This window comes from Artemia sp. Qi Xiang Cuo, chromosome 15 (assembly GCF_049724085.1).
Source record: "Artemia sp. Qi Xiang Cuo chromosome 15, ASM4972408v1, whole genome shotgun sequence".
NCBI lineage: Eukaryota > Metazoa > Arthropoda > Branchiopoda > Anostraca > Artemiidae > Artemia > Artemia sp. Qi Xiang Cuo.
This window is the reverse complement of record NC_142808.1, coordinates 62399494-62415922: the sequence shown is the minus strand read 5'-3', so window position 1 is coordinate 62415922 and position 16429 is coordinate 62399494. Positions and strand designations below refer to the sequence as shown.

Here is a 16429-nt window from a genome sequence, read left to right as displayed (position 1 = left end):
CAATGAGCCCCCTCCAAAGTTTATATGACCATGCTTTCTATAAAACCCCTTATATGCCCCCTGGGCATAACTTACAACCCTTGTCCTGAGGGCTGGGGGGATTGTTATCCTCAAAGACATAATCTCCATACTTTTCAAATATGTTGAACAAAATGGCTATCTCAAAATTTTGATTGGAAGTGTTTGGGGAAGTGATGAGCATGAGGGGGGGGGGCAATTGCCCTCTTACTTTTGACTAATAAAAATGCTCTCCATTTCCAATTGAATGAGCCCTTTTTGAAGCTTATACAACAAAACTATGAAAACCTTATATGCCCCAAGGGCATAACTTACAACTTTTGTCCTGAGGGCTATGGAGGGAGGGTTGTCATCCTCAAAGACATAATTTCAATACCTTACAACTATGTTGAAGAAAATAGCCATATCAAAATCTTGACCATAAATGTTTGGGGAAATGATGGGCATGGGCTAGGGGGTTGATTCTCCCTCTAATTACTTTCAACTATTAAAAAGGGCAACAGTCCTCTCAATTTCCAATCAAATGAGCTCTTTTTGAAGTTTTTTACTAAAATGCTTTCTACAAAAACGTTATATCCTCCAGGGCATAACTTACAGTCTTAGTCCTGAGGGTTGTGTGTGTGTGGGGGGGGGTTGTCATACTCAGACATAATTTCCAGACCCTCCAACTACGTTCAACAAAATAGCTATATAAAAATGTTGATTGGAAGCGTTTGGGGAAATAATGGGTGTGGGGGGGATGCCATTTACCCTTCAATTGCTTTTGAATTAGTAAGGGCACTAGCCCTCTCAATTCCCAGTTCAATGAACCCTTTTTGAAGTTTCTACAACAACGTTTTCTCTAAGAACCTTATATTCTCCCAGGGCATAGATTACAACCTTTGCTCTGGGGTTTTGGGTGGTTTTTCATCCTCAAATTCAAAATTTGCAGATATTTTCACTATGTTGAACAAAATGGCTATCTCAAAATTTTGTCATCCTCAAAAACATTATTTCCCGAACTTTCAACTATGTTGAACAAAATGGCCATCTCAAAATTTTGATTGAATGTGTTTGGGAAAATGTTAGGCATGCAAGGGGGGTTATTTGCCCTCCAATCACTTTCAACTATTAAAAAGGGAAGTTACCCTTTCGATTTTGAATCAAGTGAGCCTTTATTGAAGTTTTTACAACAAAACTTTCTATAAAATTATTATATGCCCCCAGTGCATTACTTACAACCCTTGCCCTGAGTATTGTAGGGGAGGGGAGTTGTTATCCTCACAAACCTAATTTCCAGACCTTTAAACTATGTTGAATAAAATGGCTATCTCAAAATTTTGATTTTATGTGTTTTTATGATTTTATGTGTTTTTATGAGTTTTGATTTAAATGGTGGGCATGAGAGGGGGATTAGTTGCCCTCCAATCAGTTTCGACTTTTAAAAAGGGCACTAGCCCTTTCAATTTCCAATTGAAGGACCCCTTTTTGAAGTTTCTACAACAACGCTATCTATAAAAACCTGACGTGCCCTTCAGGGCATAACTTACAACCCTCGCCCTGAGGAGTGTGTGTTTGTGTGTGTGTGTGGGGGGGGGGGTTACCATCTTCAAAGACCTAATTTTCAGAACTTTCAACTACATTGAAAAAAATAGCTATCTCAAAATTTTGATTGGATTTGTTTGGGGAAATGGTGGGTTTTAGAAGGGGGTTAGTTTTCCTCTAATTGCTTTCGACTATTAAAAAGGGCACTAGCCCTTTCATTTTCCAATTGAATGAGCTCTTTTTGAGGTTTCTACAACAAAGCTATCTATAAAAACCTTATATGCCCCCAGGGCGTAACCTACAACCCCTGCCCTGAGGGGTGTGAGGGGTTTGTCATCATCAAAGACATAATTTCCAGAACTTTCTACTATGTTGAACAAAATGGCTGTCTCAAAATTTTGATTGGATATGTTTGGGGAAATCTTGAGCGCGAGAGGGTTTGTTGCCCTCTTATCACTTTTGACTATTAAAAAAGGCACTAGCCCTTTCAATTTCCAATCAAATGAGCCCGTTTTGAAGTTTCTACAATGAGGCATTCTATAAAAACCTTATATGTCCCCAGGGCATAACTTACAACCCTTGTCCTGAGGGCTCTGATGGGGTTATCATCCTCAAAGGTCTAATTTGCAGAACTTTCCACTATGTTACAAAGTTGCTATCTCAAAATACTGATTGGATGTGTTTTGGGAAATGGTGGGCTTGGAAGGGGGGTTAGTTGCCTTCCAATCACTTTTGACTATTAAAAAGGGCGCAAGCCCTTCGAATTTCAAATCAAATGAGCCCTTTTTGAAGTTTTTACAACAACTCCTTTGATACGAATTGCCCTGGTCTAAAAAAAACGCCCATGATAGTATTGATTAAACAATTTTTTCGTGAGGGTCGCTTATTAATCCCCACACCCAAGACCAGTTGTTGGGGGGTAGAGGGGGGTTAATTAGTAACCCTTAAGTGGGTAATTATTGGTTTTTTGGGGTTTTTATCTGGTGAATATTTAAGTTCTATTTGTATCAACTTTTTAATTATCTGTCACTAAGTCAAGTAGGAACAGCTTATTATGGACATTTGAAAATACATATTCTGTTTGACCAAAGTAGCAAATGCCTTGGATAATTGCTAAAATTCATTTTATGTTGATATTAGTAAATAAAGTGACAACATATTAGTCACAAGGATAAATACATTTTCTCCTCTCAGGGACATGCATATGCTACATCTTTAGATCATCTACAGAATATTCATTTTATCATCTTGGTTCTATGATTTGATTTGAAGTAAGCAATAAATTATTTTGCAAGCTTTTTTAAATTTGTTAGTTTTCGTAATCATTGAAACTATCAACAAACCTTTCATCAAAGTAATTTTGAAAGCACTTGGCTTAAGACAAGTTTGCAGCTAAACTGTCATACATCTTCCTGGGTCCTAGTTTGGGCTTTAAATATGATTGAGGAAGTTTTGTTTTTTTCAAGGTAATATTTCAAGGCCTATATTCTGCAATTTTATTATATATGCATTACTCCAACAAAATTCAAGGCACTAAAAAAGACATTAAAAATTAGACAAAAGAAAAATTATTTTCAGAAAGTTATGAAAAACTGGAAGAAAATATCAGTTGGAAAATCTATCTCAGTGAATACATAACAATCTGCAAGTCTGTGGAAAGAATTCAATACTTGAGTGCCATTCCCAAGTGTTATAGATAGTATTATATGTTTTATAGATGACATTAACTTATTTCAGAGATAATTCTATGGATGTTCCTCAAATTCCAAACATGGCTGAGCCTATCACCATTCCTGATACTTCTGTTGTTAAAAATGGTAAGTTATCCAATAAAGATTTTGGTAACAAACTAAAAAGAATGCTGCGTTTCTTTAGTAAACAATTGTCTCCTTTTCTTCTTGCTTCTAAAGTTCTCCTCAGTAAAAATAGCAAAAAAGAAACAACATGCAACTGCAGGAAAGCTATGTAATAAAAGGGCTATTTTGCTACATAAAGTCTAATTTATTAGCTAAATTTTTCAGTTTGAGGAGAACACATGTCCCGAAGCTGAGCAATTTTCTCTTACTATTTTCTGTTTGCAGGTTTAAACAATAAGAAAAATTAGAAAGCAAATTAAGAAAGCAATAAGAAAAAAACATTCTTACTAGATTATTTTGTGCGGCAGCCACAATGATTATCTATTGATAATAAGGACTAGTTTTATTATAATTATCTATAATAATTTATTATATATTAATTATAGGGACTAGTTTCTGTATCTTAGAATAAAGATTTTTAAACAAAATTGCCTACAATCTTTTTGATAACATTTCTTGATGTTTATTTGTTTCCTGTGATTATCTTTTTGTGATGTGTAAATAAATCAAGAAAAAGAAGGAGTTTATGATAAAGTATGTGTTGGTGATGAAAGAGGATACACCAAACAATCTTCTTTTTTTAGTTACCACTAAGCACCCCTTTTGGTAGCTAACCTACAAGCTGCTAGTTTTTTATCTTGTGACATTCATTATTGTCTTTGTCTTGCTATTTTTATCTGTATTATTTCCTTGGTAAAAAGCACATAATTCCATCAGATTTTTTCAACTTGTCTAAATTCTGTCAAGTTTCCTAGTTCTCCCAAACTTTTGTATCAAGAGCTGTTCAGGTGTTGCTAGTTTTATACATTGCAGTCAATAGATTTCAAGTAGGAGGGATGCAAAAAATTGATTATTCTAGTTTGTCTTTTTGTAGATTTTAGACAACTTCCCCTTTCCCACTCTTCACATATTCACTTATGTTCCAAGTACTTTTTTTTTTTTTTTTTAATAAATATGTGATATTTGTTCAGTACAACTAAGTGTGATTATCAAAAAGATAGCCAACTGTTGATATCCCAATGTTTTATTTTCCAGGAAACAGTGTCTGTATATTTATTGAAACGTTAGTGTTATTTAAACACTAACATGTCTTTATATTTATTGAAAATAATATTTTCATCACATGGATCTGTTGTTGATTTTAATCAATGCTTGTTCTTAAATTTAAGCTTAAGCCCTATTTATTCTAGTGATAGTTTGACCTCATTTAGTCTGATTTGTATGTTTGTTGTCGTACGTAGCGCAATACCGCTGCCTAAGTAAAGAACGATGTTGGCACAATGTAATATTTATTTATTTTATATATTTCTGGGTCTTAGACTAGGGCACTTTGCATCGAAGAAGTTGTCGTAGAAACTTCGAAAAGGGCTCATTTAATTGGAAATTGGAGTGGCTAGTGGCCTTTTTTATTGTTGTATGTTATTTTTTGGGAACTTGCCCCCCCCCCCCCCCCACGCCCATCATTACCCCCACCACATCCAATCAAAATTTTGAGATAGCCATGGTGTTCAGCGTAGTTGATTACCAGATAGAAAATATGTTTTTGAGGAGGACACTCCCCCACAACCCGCTGGGCAAGGGTTTTAAGTTATGCCCTGAGGGCATATAAGAACGATGTTGGCACAAAGTAATATTTATTATTTTTTTCATTTAGAGCAGGGCACTTCGTATCAAAGAAGTTGTAGTAGAAACCTCGAAAAGGGCTCATTCAATTGGAAATTGGAGTGGCTTGTGCCTTTTTAATAGTCGAAAGTGATTGGAAGGCAACTAACACCCCTTCCACGCCCACCATTTCCCGAAACACGCCAAATAAAATTTTGAGATAGCCATTTTGTTCAGCGTAGTTGATTTCCAGATAGAAATTATGTTTTTGAAGAGGACACTCCCCTGCAGCGTTCAGGGCAAGGTTGTGAGTTATGCCCTGGGGGTACATAAGGTTTTTATAGAAGGGTTCGTTGTAGAAACTTCAAAAAAGGCTCATTTGATTGGAAATTTAAAGGGCTAGTGCCCTTTTTGATAGTCGAAAGTGATTGGAGGGCAACTAAACCCCCCACGCCCATTATTCCCCCAAATACATCCATTCAAAATTTTGAGATAGCCATTTTGTTCAGAGTAGTTTTCCAGATAGAAAATATGATTTTGAGGAGGAAACTCCCCCACAACCCTCGGGGCAAGGGTTTTAAGTTATGCCCTGAGGGCATATAAGAACGATGTTGACACAATATATTATTTATTATTTTTTCCTTTAGAGCAGGGCACTTTGTATTGAAGAAGTTGTCGTAGAAACTTCGAAAAGGGCTCATTCAATTGAAAATTGGAGTGGCATGTGCCCTTTTTGATAGTCAAAAGTGATTCGAGGGCAACTATCCCCCCCCCCAGCCAATCATTCCCAAAAACACATACAATCTAAATTTTGAGATAGCCTTTTCGTTCAGTGTAGTTGATTTCCATATAGAAATTATGTTTTTGAGGAGGACACTCCACCACAGCCCTCCGGGCAAGGGTTGTAAGTTATGCCCTGGGGGCATAAAAGGTTTTTATAGAAGGCGTTGTTGTAGAAACTTTAAAAAAGGCTCATTCGATTGGAAATTTAAATGGCTAGTGCCATCTTTAATAGCCGAAGGTGAGTGAAAGAAAATTAACTCCCCTCTTACGCCCCTCTTTTCCCACAAACACATCCAACCAAAATTTTAAGATAGCCATTTTACTCTGCGTAGTTTTAAGTTCTGTAAATTAGGTCTTTGAGGATGACAACCTCCTCACAGCCCTCAGGGCAAGGGTTGTAAGTCATGCCCTGGGGCATATAAGGTTTTTATAGAACGCGCTGTCGTAGAAACTTCAAAAAGGGCTCATTCGATTAGAAATTGCAATGGCTAGTGCCCTTTTTAATAGTCGAAAGTAATTGGAAGGCAACTTACACCCCTTCCACGCCCACTCTTTCCCCAGACACATCTAATCAAAATTTTGAGATCGGCATTTTGTTTCACGCAGTTTAAGTTTCAGGAAATTATACATTTGAGCAGGACACTCCCCCCCCCCCACCACAGTCTTCAGGGCAAGGGTTGTAAGTTATGCCCTGGGGGCATAAAAGTTTTTATTGTAATCTTTGTCATAGAAACTTGAAAAACGGCTCATTCAATTGGAAATTCAAATGTCTAGTGCCCTTTTTAATAGTCGAAAGGGATTTGAGGGCAACTAACTCCCCTCGTTCAGCCACCTTTTCCCCAAACACATCCAATTAAAAATTTATATAGCCATTTTGTTTAGCGTTGTTGATTTCCAGATAGAAAAGCATAGGCAAGGGTTGCAAGTTATGCCATAGGGGCATACAAGGTTTTTATAGAACGCATTGTCGTAGAAACTTTATAAAGGGCTCAGTCGATTGGAAATATAAATGGCTAGTGGCCTTTTTGATAGTCAAAAGTGTTTGGAAGGAAAGTAACACCCTTTCCACGACCACCTCTTCCCCAAACACATGCACTAAAAATTTTTAGCTAGCCATTTTGTTCCACGCAGTTCGAAGTTCAGGAAATTATACCTTTGAGCAGGAAACTCTCCCCACAGTCTTCAGGGAAAGGGTTATAAGTCATGCCCTGGGGGCATATAGGGGAGAAGGGGGCTATTCCGAACGATTTTCACCATTTCTACCCCCAAAGCCTCATTTTTGAACCAATATACTCGGCTTCTATACATAGAGTAGAATAAATACTTGTCATTCTAGCATGAAATTATGACATTTTTGGAAAGCAAGATTAAATATGTCTATCACAAATATCATTAAGCTATGATGTCACCGGAATAGCCCCCATCTTGGGGTCAAAGCGGCCGGGTGTAGGGGCCAATCCGAATAGGTAATATAGTTCATCTATTTATTCAAGCAACAATGTTTAAAATGCAAAACAAAACAGAATTCAACTAAACACAATACATACAACCCCTCATTCATTTGACATTGTAGATGGAAAGGTCACATCCATATACCAGGCCTTTCACTGATCTTTTCTTTCCACCTGTGAAGTGAGAGACTTGGAGTCTAAATTCAATATCAGTCAGATCTATCCCAGCTTTATCTAATTGCTCTGGAAAAATAAATTTTTCACCACTTTTGCGCAGAAAATTTACTACAGCACATTCATTTTCAGTCTGTTCAGTTTCTCCTGCATAAAAAATAGCAGAATTTTCTTTTTTTCCAACAGAACTTTACCAAGACAAAATTTCCAGAACTGTATTAGATTAGTTCATCTTATGGCTTACCATCATTGTTAAATGACTCATTAGAATCCTCAACTTCTCATAGAAACTCCTCGTTGCCCTCGCTACTAGTCCTCTCTTCTTGTTTATGTGGTGTCTTTGCTTTCTTTTTATTGGATGGGAGCTTTGGCGTCTTCAAAACTTTCCTTTGGGTTTCTGCTATAAGGTCATTCTTGTCGGGAGTATCTGTAAGGATTCTGGTCCTGCCACTTTTTCTAGCACCCAGTAGACAGTAGATTTTGGGCAAGGTCTCACCGTTTCAGGTGACTGAATTGTAACTCCTTCATCGTATGCTGATCTTCCAGCCTGTGGTTCCTCTTGCGGCTCAGCTCTATCAGTCACAGATGCTGGAAGAAAATCAGATTCAGAAAATACGTCTGGATTAAATGGCCATTTGCCTGTCTTAACAAACCCTGCAGTTATGTTTTGAGGACTTATCTTTTTAATAAATGGTATTTTAGACAGTTGTACAACTTCATGCACAGGTATTCTTTGAACAGGATTTTGCTGAAGCCTTAAGTCGTAAGACTCTTTGAGAGCTCGTTTCAAAGGACTATAAATTGACACGTCTAGTGGTTGGAGGTGATGCGAACAATGGAGTGGAAATGTGAGAAGGTGGATCCCCTTTTCCTTGCCAAAATTGATGGTTTAATTGAAACATTGCTTTCATGATTGTCCAGCAGCAATAGGACAGGATTTTCTAAAGTTGCATTGACTTGCCTCTGAAAATGTTGAATAGACAAGTAAAAATTGTCTGCTGTCATCCAACCACTTCGATGGGCAAGACCAACACATCCAGGGGGGGCATTTCGAAACATCCTTTCAGCGGCCTTAACACGAGAAAAGACATACACTGGAGGAATTGTCTGTCCACTTGCACTTACGAAACATAGCAAGGTGACATTCCCGCCCCTTGCAGCTGACACAGTTTGTTGAACCTGTTTCGTTCCTTTCTTGGCGACAACACGTGGTGCTTGTACAACAGTAGAAAGCCCAGTTTCATCACGGTTCCAAATTCTAGTTGGTCCAAATTGATAACGAACATAAAGTGATTTCATGTATTCAAAAAACTGCTTGACAACTGAAGAATTAAATCCAGCCGCTCTTGCTTTCTGGTGTTTTCTGGTGTCCGTGTTGAAAGCTTAGAGTTTCGCTTCATGAAGTTTTTGAACCAGTCTAAGCCAGCCATCTCATCTTTATTTCAATTTTCGGGGACTGCAATAGATAGTGTCAATGCCCAGTCATAAGCCAACTTTTGAACAGCCTTTGGTGTCAGACCGTAGTTCATTAAGCTACATTTCTGAAGGTAGGTGCTGAGCTCTTTCTCTTGTTTTTTTCATAAATATTGTTCGTAGAGAATTCCCAATCACCTCAGAGACTGCTAGTTCTTGTGCAAGGACTGTTTCAACCTCTTTTCTTTTGATTCCATTAAGAGGTTTCCTTGTGTGCTTTACGGCATAAAATACTGCTGTTTTTCTTAAGCCGAACTCTTCAGCAGCTTTGCCAAAGGTTAGTCTCTCTGCCAGCACAGACTCCGCAGCCTTTTAAGTTTCTCCTGCTCAGGATGTCCATGAACAGTTCTCAAATACGTTCGGACCATCTAAAAAAAGAGGGGGTCTGTTACTCATGGCTAAAACAAACGACTTTGAGTACCAAGAAACTAATAAATAAATATCTGTTTTTGCTTTTCAGAGAGATCGTGAATTCATACCTAGAAATTGCAATTTCTTAATATTTTTCTTTTGCTTACTTTAAAATTATGAATTTTTTATGGATGCACCACATTTGCCTTCATAGAGCTACAAAAAAAAATATGGCAAAATAACTTGTTAGATTTGACTGCATATTTTGTAAATAAACATCAAACATTAGCAATCTTTTATGTCTCAAATACAACAACATCCTTCAAAGGAAAGGCTTTCTTAACCTATTTGGCACCACGTGCAATTAGCTTATTTTTCTGATTATTTACAGTTTTCAAACAGGTTGTTTCAATTAGAAATTTAAATTGTTGTTTTCCTTAATTTCACAGGATGTATAGGATCCTGTAAGTTTCCAGGTAACCAACTCAAAAAATTGTCATGGTTCTTGGTACTTTAAGCACTTATTTCAGTTAGTAACTTAATATTACAACAGCAAGTATGGAAAGTTGACATAAATGGTGAAAAAGAATCAATCTAGTATCCAGCGCTAACATTAAACAGTAACAAATAGTACAATCAACAAGCATAATTAAAAATCTTTACTTTATTTGGTCAGTGAGGGTTGAAACCGGACGCTTGAAAGTCGTTCGGAATAACCCCTAGACTATCGTTCGGAATCGCCGCAAACGGACAAAAGAAAATTAAATAGCGACTGTGGTCTAGCCGGTTAGCAAATTAACATAAGAATCATTCCATAGAGAATACAAATAGAAGCCTACACACCTGTAAAAATAAAGAATTAAGACTGTTTCAATTAAAAAAAATATGTTACCAACCTGCTAGGTTCTAATTTCCAGCAAGAGCTAAAAAAACTTCAGATGTTGTTAAAAGTTGCTTGGCTTTTCAAACTGACTTGAAACTTATGCCTATTTTGCGCTTCACGGAGGCAATCTACAATGAATTTTTATGTGTAAAAAACTGAATAAAAGATGCCCTAAAATTGAAGATTCGGTTTCGCCCCCCGTTCGGCATGACCCCCCTCTCCCCTAATGTTTTTATTGAAATCTTTATCGTAGAAACTTGAAAAAGCGCTCATTCGATTGGAAATTCATAGAGCTAGTGCCCTTTTTAATAGTCGAAAGTGATTTGAGGGCAACTAACCCCCTCTCACGCCCATCTTTCCCCAAACACATCCAATCAAAATTTTTAGATAGCCATTTTATTTAAAGTAGGTGAAAGTATTGGAAAATAAGTATTTAAGGAGGAAAACTCATCCCCCCACAACCCTCAGGACAAGGGTTGTAAGTTATGCCCTGGGAGCATGTAAGGTTTTTATAGAAACTGATGTTGTAAAAACATCAAAAAGGGCTCACTCAATTGGAAATTGAAAGAGCTAGTGCCCTTTTTAATAGTCGGACGTGATTGAAGGGCAACTAACCCCCCTTTCAAGCCCACCACTTCCCCAAACACATCCAATCAAAATTTTGAGATATCAATTTTGTTCAACCTAGTCGGAAGTTCTGGAAATTAGGTATTTTAGGATGATAACCCTCTCAGAGCCCTAAGTGCAAGGGTTGTAAGTTATGCCTTGGGGGCATATAAGGTTTATATAGAAAGTTGTTGTAAAAATTTTAAAAAGGGCTCATTTGTTTGGAAATTGAAATTGTCCTTTTTAATAGTTGAAAGTGAGTGGAGAGCAATTTGACCCCCCTTTCATGCCCACTATTTCCCCAAGCACATTCAATCAAAGTTTAGAGATAGCCATTTTGTTCAACGTAGTTGAAAGCTCTGGAAATTATGTATTTAAGGATGACAAACCCCCCAGAGTCCCCAGGGCAAAGGTTTTAAGTTATGCCCTGAGGGCATATAAGATTTCAATAGATAGAGTTGTCGTAAAAAGTTCAAAAAGGGCTCATTCAATTGGGAAGTGGGAGGGCTAGTGCCCTTTTTAATAGTCGAAAGTGATTGAAGGGTAACTAACCACCCTCTCACGCCCACCAGTCCCCCAAACACATCCAATGAAAATTTTCAGATAGCCATTGTGTTCAACGTTGTAGAAAGTTCTGTAAATTAGGTCTTTGGGGATGACAACCCCCCAGCCCTCAGAGAAAGGGTTGTCAGTTATGCCCTGGGGGCATATAAGGTTCATATTGAAAGCATTGTCTTAGATACTTCAAAAGGGCTCATTTGATTGGAAATTTAAAGGGCTAGTGCCTTTTTTAATAGTTAAAAGTAATGGGAGAGTGACTAACGCCCCTCTCACGCCCACCATTTTGCCAAACACATCCAAGCACAATTTTGAGATAGCCATTTTGTTTAACGTAGTTGAAAGTTCTGGAAATTATGTCTTAGAGGATGACAACCACCCTCACAGCCCTTAGGGTAAGGTTGTTATTTATGCCCTGGGGGCATATAAGGTGTTTATAGAAAGCGTTATCATAGAAACTTAAAAAGGACTTATTCGATTGGAAATCGAAAGGCCTAGTGCCCTTTTTAATAGTCGAAAGTGGTCGGAAGGCTTGAAATTTTTATAGTAAAGATCGATGTGGGTATTGTATATGAGTTTTTGTTGTTGTTGTTGTTTTTTTAGACCAGGGCACTTCGTATCGAAGGAGTTGTCGTAGGAACTTCGAAAAGGGTTCATTCGATTTAAAATAGATAGGGCTGATGCCCTTTTGATAGTTGAAAGTGATTGGAGTGCAACTAATCCCCCTCCCACGCCCACCCTCCCATTTGCCTTTATGTTTAAAAACTAAATTTTCTCTTAAGATTAAGTCAAAATGCACTGTGTTAATGCTAATTCCCAATAAGGCATCTCAACATTATCCAAAGAACGACTGAGAGTATTATGTTCAAACTTTCGGGGCTACTTCTGCTTTTAAAATTTAACCAAGTCAAAATAGCGTAAATGTATCCAAGCTATCAAAGAAAGTAATCAGATTTTTTTGCAAATGGTATCAAGTTTTCCGTTTCAGGTCAACTAGAGTAGATATGAAAAGGGTGTATGTTGTTAAAAATTGCTGAAAATTTTTTCCAGCATACAAATAATAGGCCAAACTATAAAGTCTTAAAAAACGAAAATATTTGAAGTATTATTTTCTTTTTCCCTAAAAAGACTATGTCAATATAAAACGAACAGAAATTAATAAAAAAAAAACTTTCCACAAAATAAGTATTTCAAAGAAAAGTAAAGAACTGCATTAAACAAAATTTTGAGCAAAAATAAAATCAAATAATCTACGAAGCGTGAAACTAACGCAAATCAGCGTCGATACATAAATGAAACCCAAAACGAAGAGAAATTACAATAAATAACCGAGTCAAACTCAAAATGAGAAGAAATTCACTTAAGTTGGGCTCAAAACCCCTATGCCTTCCCAAGGCCAAAACATAATTTGCACTTTACTGAAAAAAAATAGAAATGTTTTTACTTTTATAACTTTAATAAATCAAATAGTATTAACATTTTGATTACTAAATATCAGTATATGTATATTAAACTGACAATGCACATTCATTTTTATTTTTTTTCAGTAAATTGCAAATTATGTTCTGGCCTTGGGAAGGCATAGGGGTTTTGAATAAGTTGGAAAACTTATCTTGTGGAAAAAGTTTTTTTAATTAATGTCTTAAAATGACAAGCTTGCCTCTAGTCCATATTTGCTGTCAATTGAGGATCATGTAAAAAAAGAAGATTTTTTTCGGGGGGGGGGGGGTAGAAAAAATGATTCTGGTAATTTGGTTTAATCTTTGTTATTTCATTAGAATTGGAAGAGAAAATATTTATCAGCTACAGTATTTCAATGTTTCTGTCAAACAAGAAGTGGATATCTATTTTCTCTTGTATATATGCACACGTTTTTCAAAATCATTTTATCATTATGGAATCTGAAACAAATGAATGAAAGATGCAAAAATAGAATTAATTGAACAATTTTGTTGTTTGACACTAAAGGAAACTAGGACTAGCATTCAAAGGAAAAAGCAACATTGCCACCAATCGTTTATTATTTTTTTATTAGATGATTAGCTAACTCATTAGCCTATCAACCACATAACCTGTTTAAGAATTTTCAGGACTCTTTTTCAACTCTAAATATAGACATTTCGTGTTGGGAATTTGCCAAATATAGTTTTATTTCTGTCCTTGTAAGGATCAGTCTTCATTCTTGTGGCCATTGTGTTAAAAAGGGGGAATAATTTGGGCTTGTTTTCTAAGCTTTTCTGTAGAATGCGTTTGATGTCCCTTTTATTTATAATTTCTTTCAGAAGTTGAAGAGGCTTTGCCAGCTGACCATGAAGAGATTTTTTACTTTCCAACCCGTATTTTGTCTCCTAAAAGGGAAGATGCTCCTGTAGGTACTTTTTCCTGCTTTTCAGGACCATGGAAACTTGAACCTGACACCCAGGAACTGGGCTCCACATGTTTTGACAATGAAGGTACATGTCAAGCAGTTTGTTTTTGCATATTCAAATATATTGGGTAATATTTTATTGAGAAAAGCTGGAACAAATTAGACTATTCTAGGTCTTCATCATCTTAATATTTTAAACTGCTGAAGCCAAAACGAAATGAAAAAAAAAATAACTTGAAACTATCCTACTCACTGGATTATGTACAACAATTCCTGCAAATTCTGTATTTTCATCATTTCCAAAAAAGAAATTTTTTTCTGAATTTATAAAAAATTTGCTAATTTTGTTTGAAGAACTTGTTTCATTTCTAAAATAAAATATATGAACATTAGTGTCGTCTTGTACTGTAGTAGTAAGTATTTTAGTGTAAATATTTTGTACTTGTAGCTGATGGTATTTCTTTTTTTCACTCCTCTTGTTTTGTCTCCTTTTTGTATATCCAGCTGAAAATATATTATTATTATTCTATAAAGCTTTTGAATAGCATTACTAAATGTTTATAGTAAGATTTAGTTTGCCTTTTGAATTTTTAAAAAAACTCATCAAAGCAATTTAAGTGTTAAACACAAAACAATTCACTCAGTGTCTAACATTCCAATAAAATATACCTCTGTTTTTAAAAGCAAAGATAGAATTGTTACGTAAATCAGCACTGTATTCATGGTGTTTGCAAATCTTAAAAGGAATTATGCTACCATATTTAGAAATTTCCTGCTCTAACAAAACCCAATTTAAACAAAAGTTAAGTAAACAAAAGTTTGAATGGTGAAATGTTTACTTACAAAAGAATGTCCAGCATTTATAGGAGTAAGTCAGAAAGGAAGAGCATTTTTGTGTGAAGAAGCGAAAACTTTTTCCTTTATATCCAAAACAGAATTATTAGTAAAAAGAAAAAACGGTGCAAAAATTAAAACGTATTTTAATAAAAAAGAACTTAAATAAAAAAAACATGCACTTCGAAACAAAAAACAGCTTCGAGATTTTTCATATATTAATATTTTCAGTAGAAAAGAATGGTAATTGCTAATTAGCATTTATTAGCATTGCTAATAAATGCTAATTCGGAAAATGGGGCTCCTATTTGTCAAATTGTCACACTTGAATTTGTTCAGTTTTTATATTTTGTCTCATTTTTCAGATTTGTTTTCTGTTTTATTAAGTCTCGGGGGGTTACTAAATATGGAGAGTATTTTATCATAATTTGCTTGTTTTCTATCTCTTCATTGTTGTTTTAGAAGTTGAATATGCTTAATCAGGTGATGTCAAAACGATCAGAGAAACTTCTAATCCCACTCTATCACATGAGCAGCAAAAGCTACCTTTGAGTGTTGCATCCAGAATATCCAATTTAACATCTATGTTTGACTTCCAGGATTTGGATGTTAATGATGAAGGTATATTTAAAAATAATAGCGTTGTAATATTAGTTTGAAAAAGGAAATTCCCCACTTCACGTATCCCCCATCCATACTAAAGTGCTCATCTTCCATTCTCCCACAAACTTCACTCAAGTATTGATCTACTACATGCCATATCGATCCCTCCAATTCCGAATTTCAAGAGAAAAGAATATACCAGTAGAAGCCAAGGTCACTGATAGCAAATATTCATCTAAAATTGCGGTCTCACATGCTGTGAGTCACACTCTCACAGCATTAATTCATTTTCATCCCAGGACATTATGAATATTATACAATCATTTCGTAGGTTTTTTTTATTTGTTCACCGCTGTTGTAAGTTCCATGTTCACAGAAAATCCATAAAGTTAAACAGCGTTATTCCAATCATCAAACAGTTCGTGGTAACGAACTGTAAGTAAGGAGTGACCCGGCTCAATAGTAACCAAAACTAAAAAATGGAATTTTGATACCAATAGATACATAAAAAGAATCAAATTTTTATGATTCCAAAATATATAAATGATTTCAAATACATAAATTTCATCAAGTTTAGTCTTACCAATCAAAAGTTACGCGCCTGAGAAAATTTGCCTTATTTTCTAAAAAAGGGGGATAACAACCCCTAAAATTCATAGAACTTTAATGAAAGTCAGATTCAACGTATCAGAGAACGCTACTAAACAAGTTTTCAAGCTCCTATCTGCAAAAATGTGGAATTTTTGTATTGTTTGCCAGAACAAACATCACAGAATGTATCAATCCAGTAGTCCTAGAATATCGTGAGAGGGCTCATTTTAACGGAAATTAAATGTTCTAGTGCCCCTTTTAAGTGACCAAAAAAATTGGAGGGCAACTTGGCCTCCTCCCACGCTCACTTTTTTCCCGAAGTCACCCAATCAAAATTTTGAGATAGGCATGTTGTTCAAAACAGTCGAAAATCTAATAAATATGTCTTTGAGGATGACTTAATCCCCCACAGTTCCCGGGGGAAGGGCTGTAATTTATAAACTTAGCCCATTGTTTACATATAGTATTGTTTATTGGTAGGTTATTTTTTTTCTGGTAGGGGAGGGGGTCGGAATTTGGGCCATGGGGGAGAATTTAAATGAAAATGAAATTTAAAATGAACAGAAATGATTACGTGTATGAGTATATGAGGGGGTTTGCCCCCTAGTCAATACCTCGCTCTTTACGCTAAAGTTTTTTTAGTACTTTCAAAAGAGATATCTATTCTAATTAACCGGCCTTTGTTATTCAGGGGTTTGTGATTTGAAACTAAACTTAACGAGCGAGTTATTGACTCGGGGGCGAACTCCCTAAT

General features: G+C 35.9%; 1 protein-coding gene across 1 annotated transcript; it reads left to right on the top strand.

Moving 5' to 3' along the window:
• The first annotated feature begins 3283 nt into the window (after positions 1-3283).
• LOC148943965 (uncharacterized) lies at positions 3284-15140 on the top strand. Its single transcript, XM_089100859.1, has 3 exons — positions 3284-3359; positions 13562-13750; positions 14965-15140. The coding sequence occupies exons 1-3, from the start codon at positions 3290-3292 to the stop codon at positions 15138-15140; spliced, it is 435 nt and encodes a 144-aa protein (XP_088956985.1). The 5' UTR covers positions 3284-3289.
• Positions 15141-16429: the final 1289 nt, after the last annotated feature.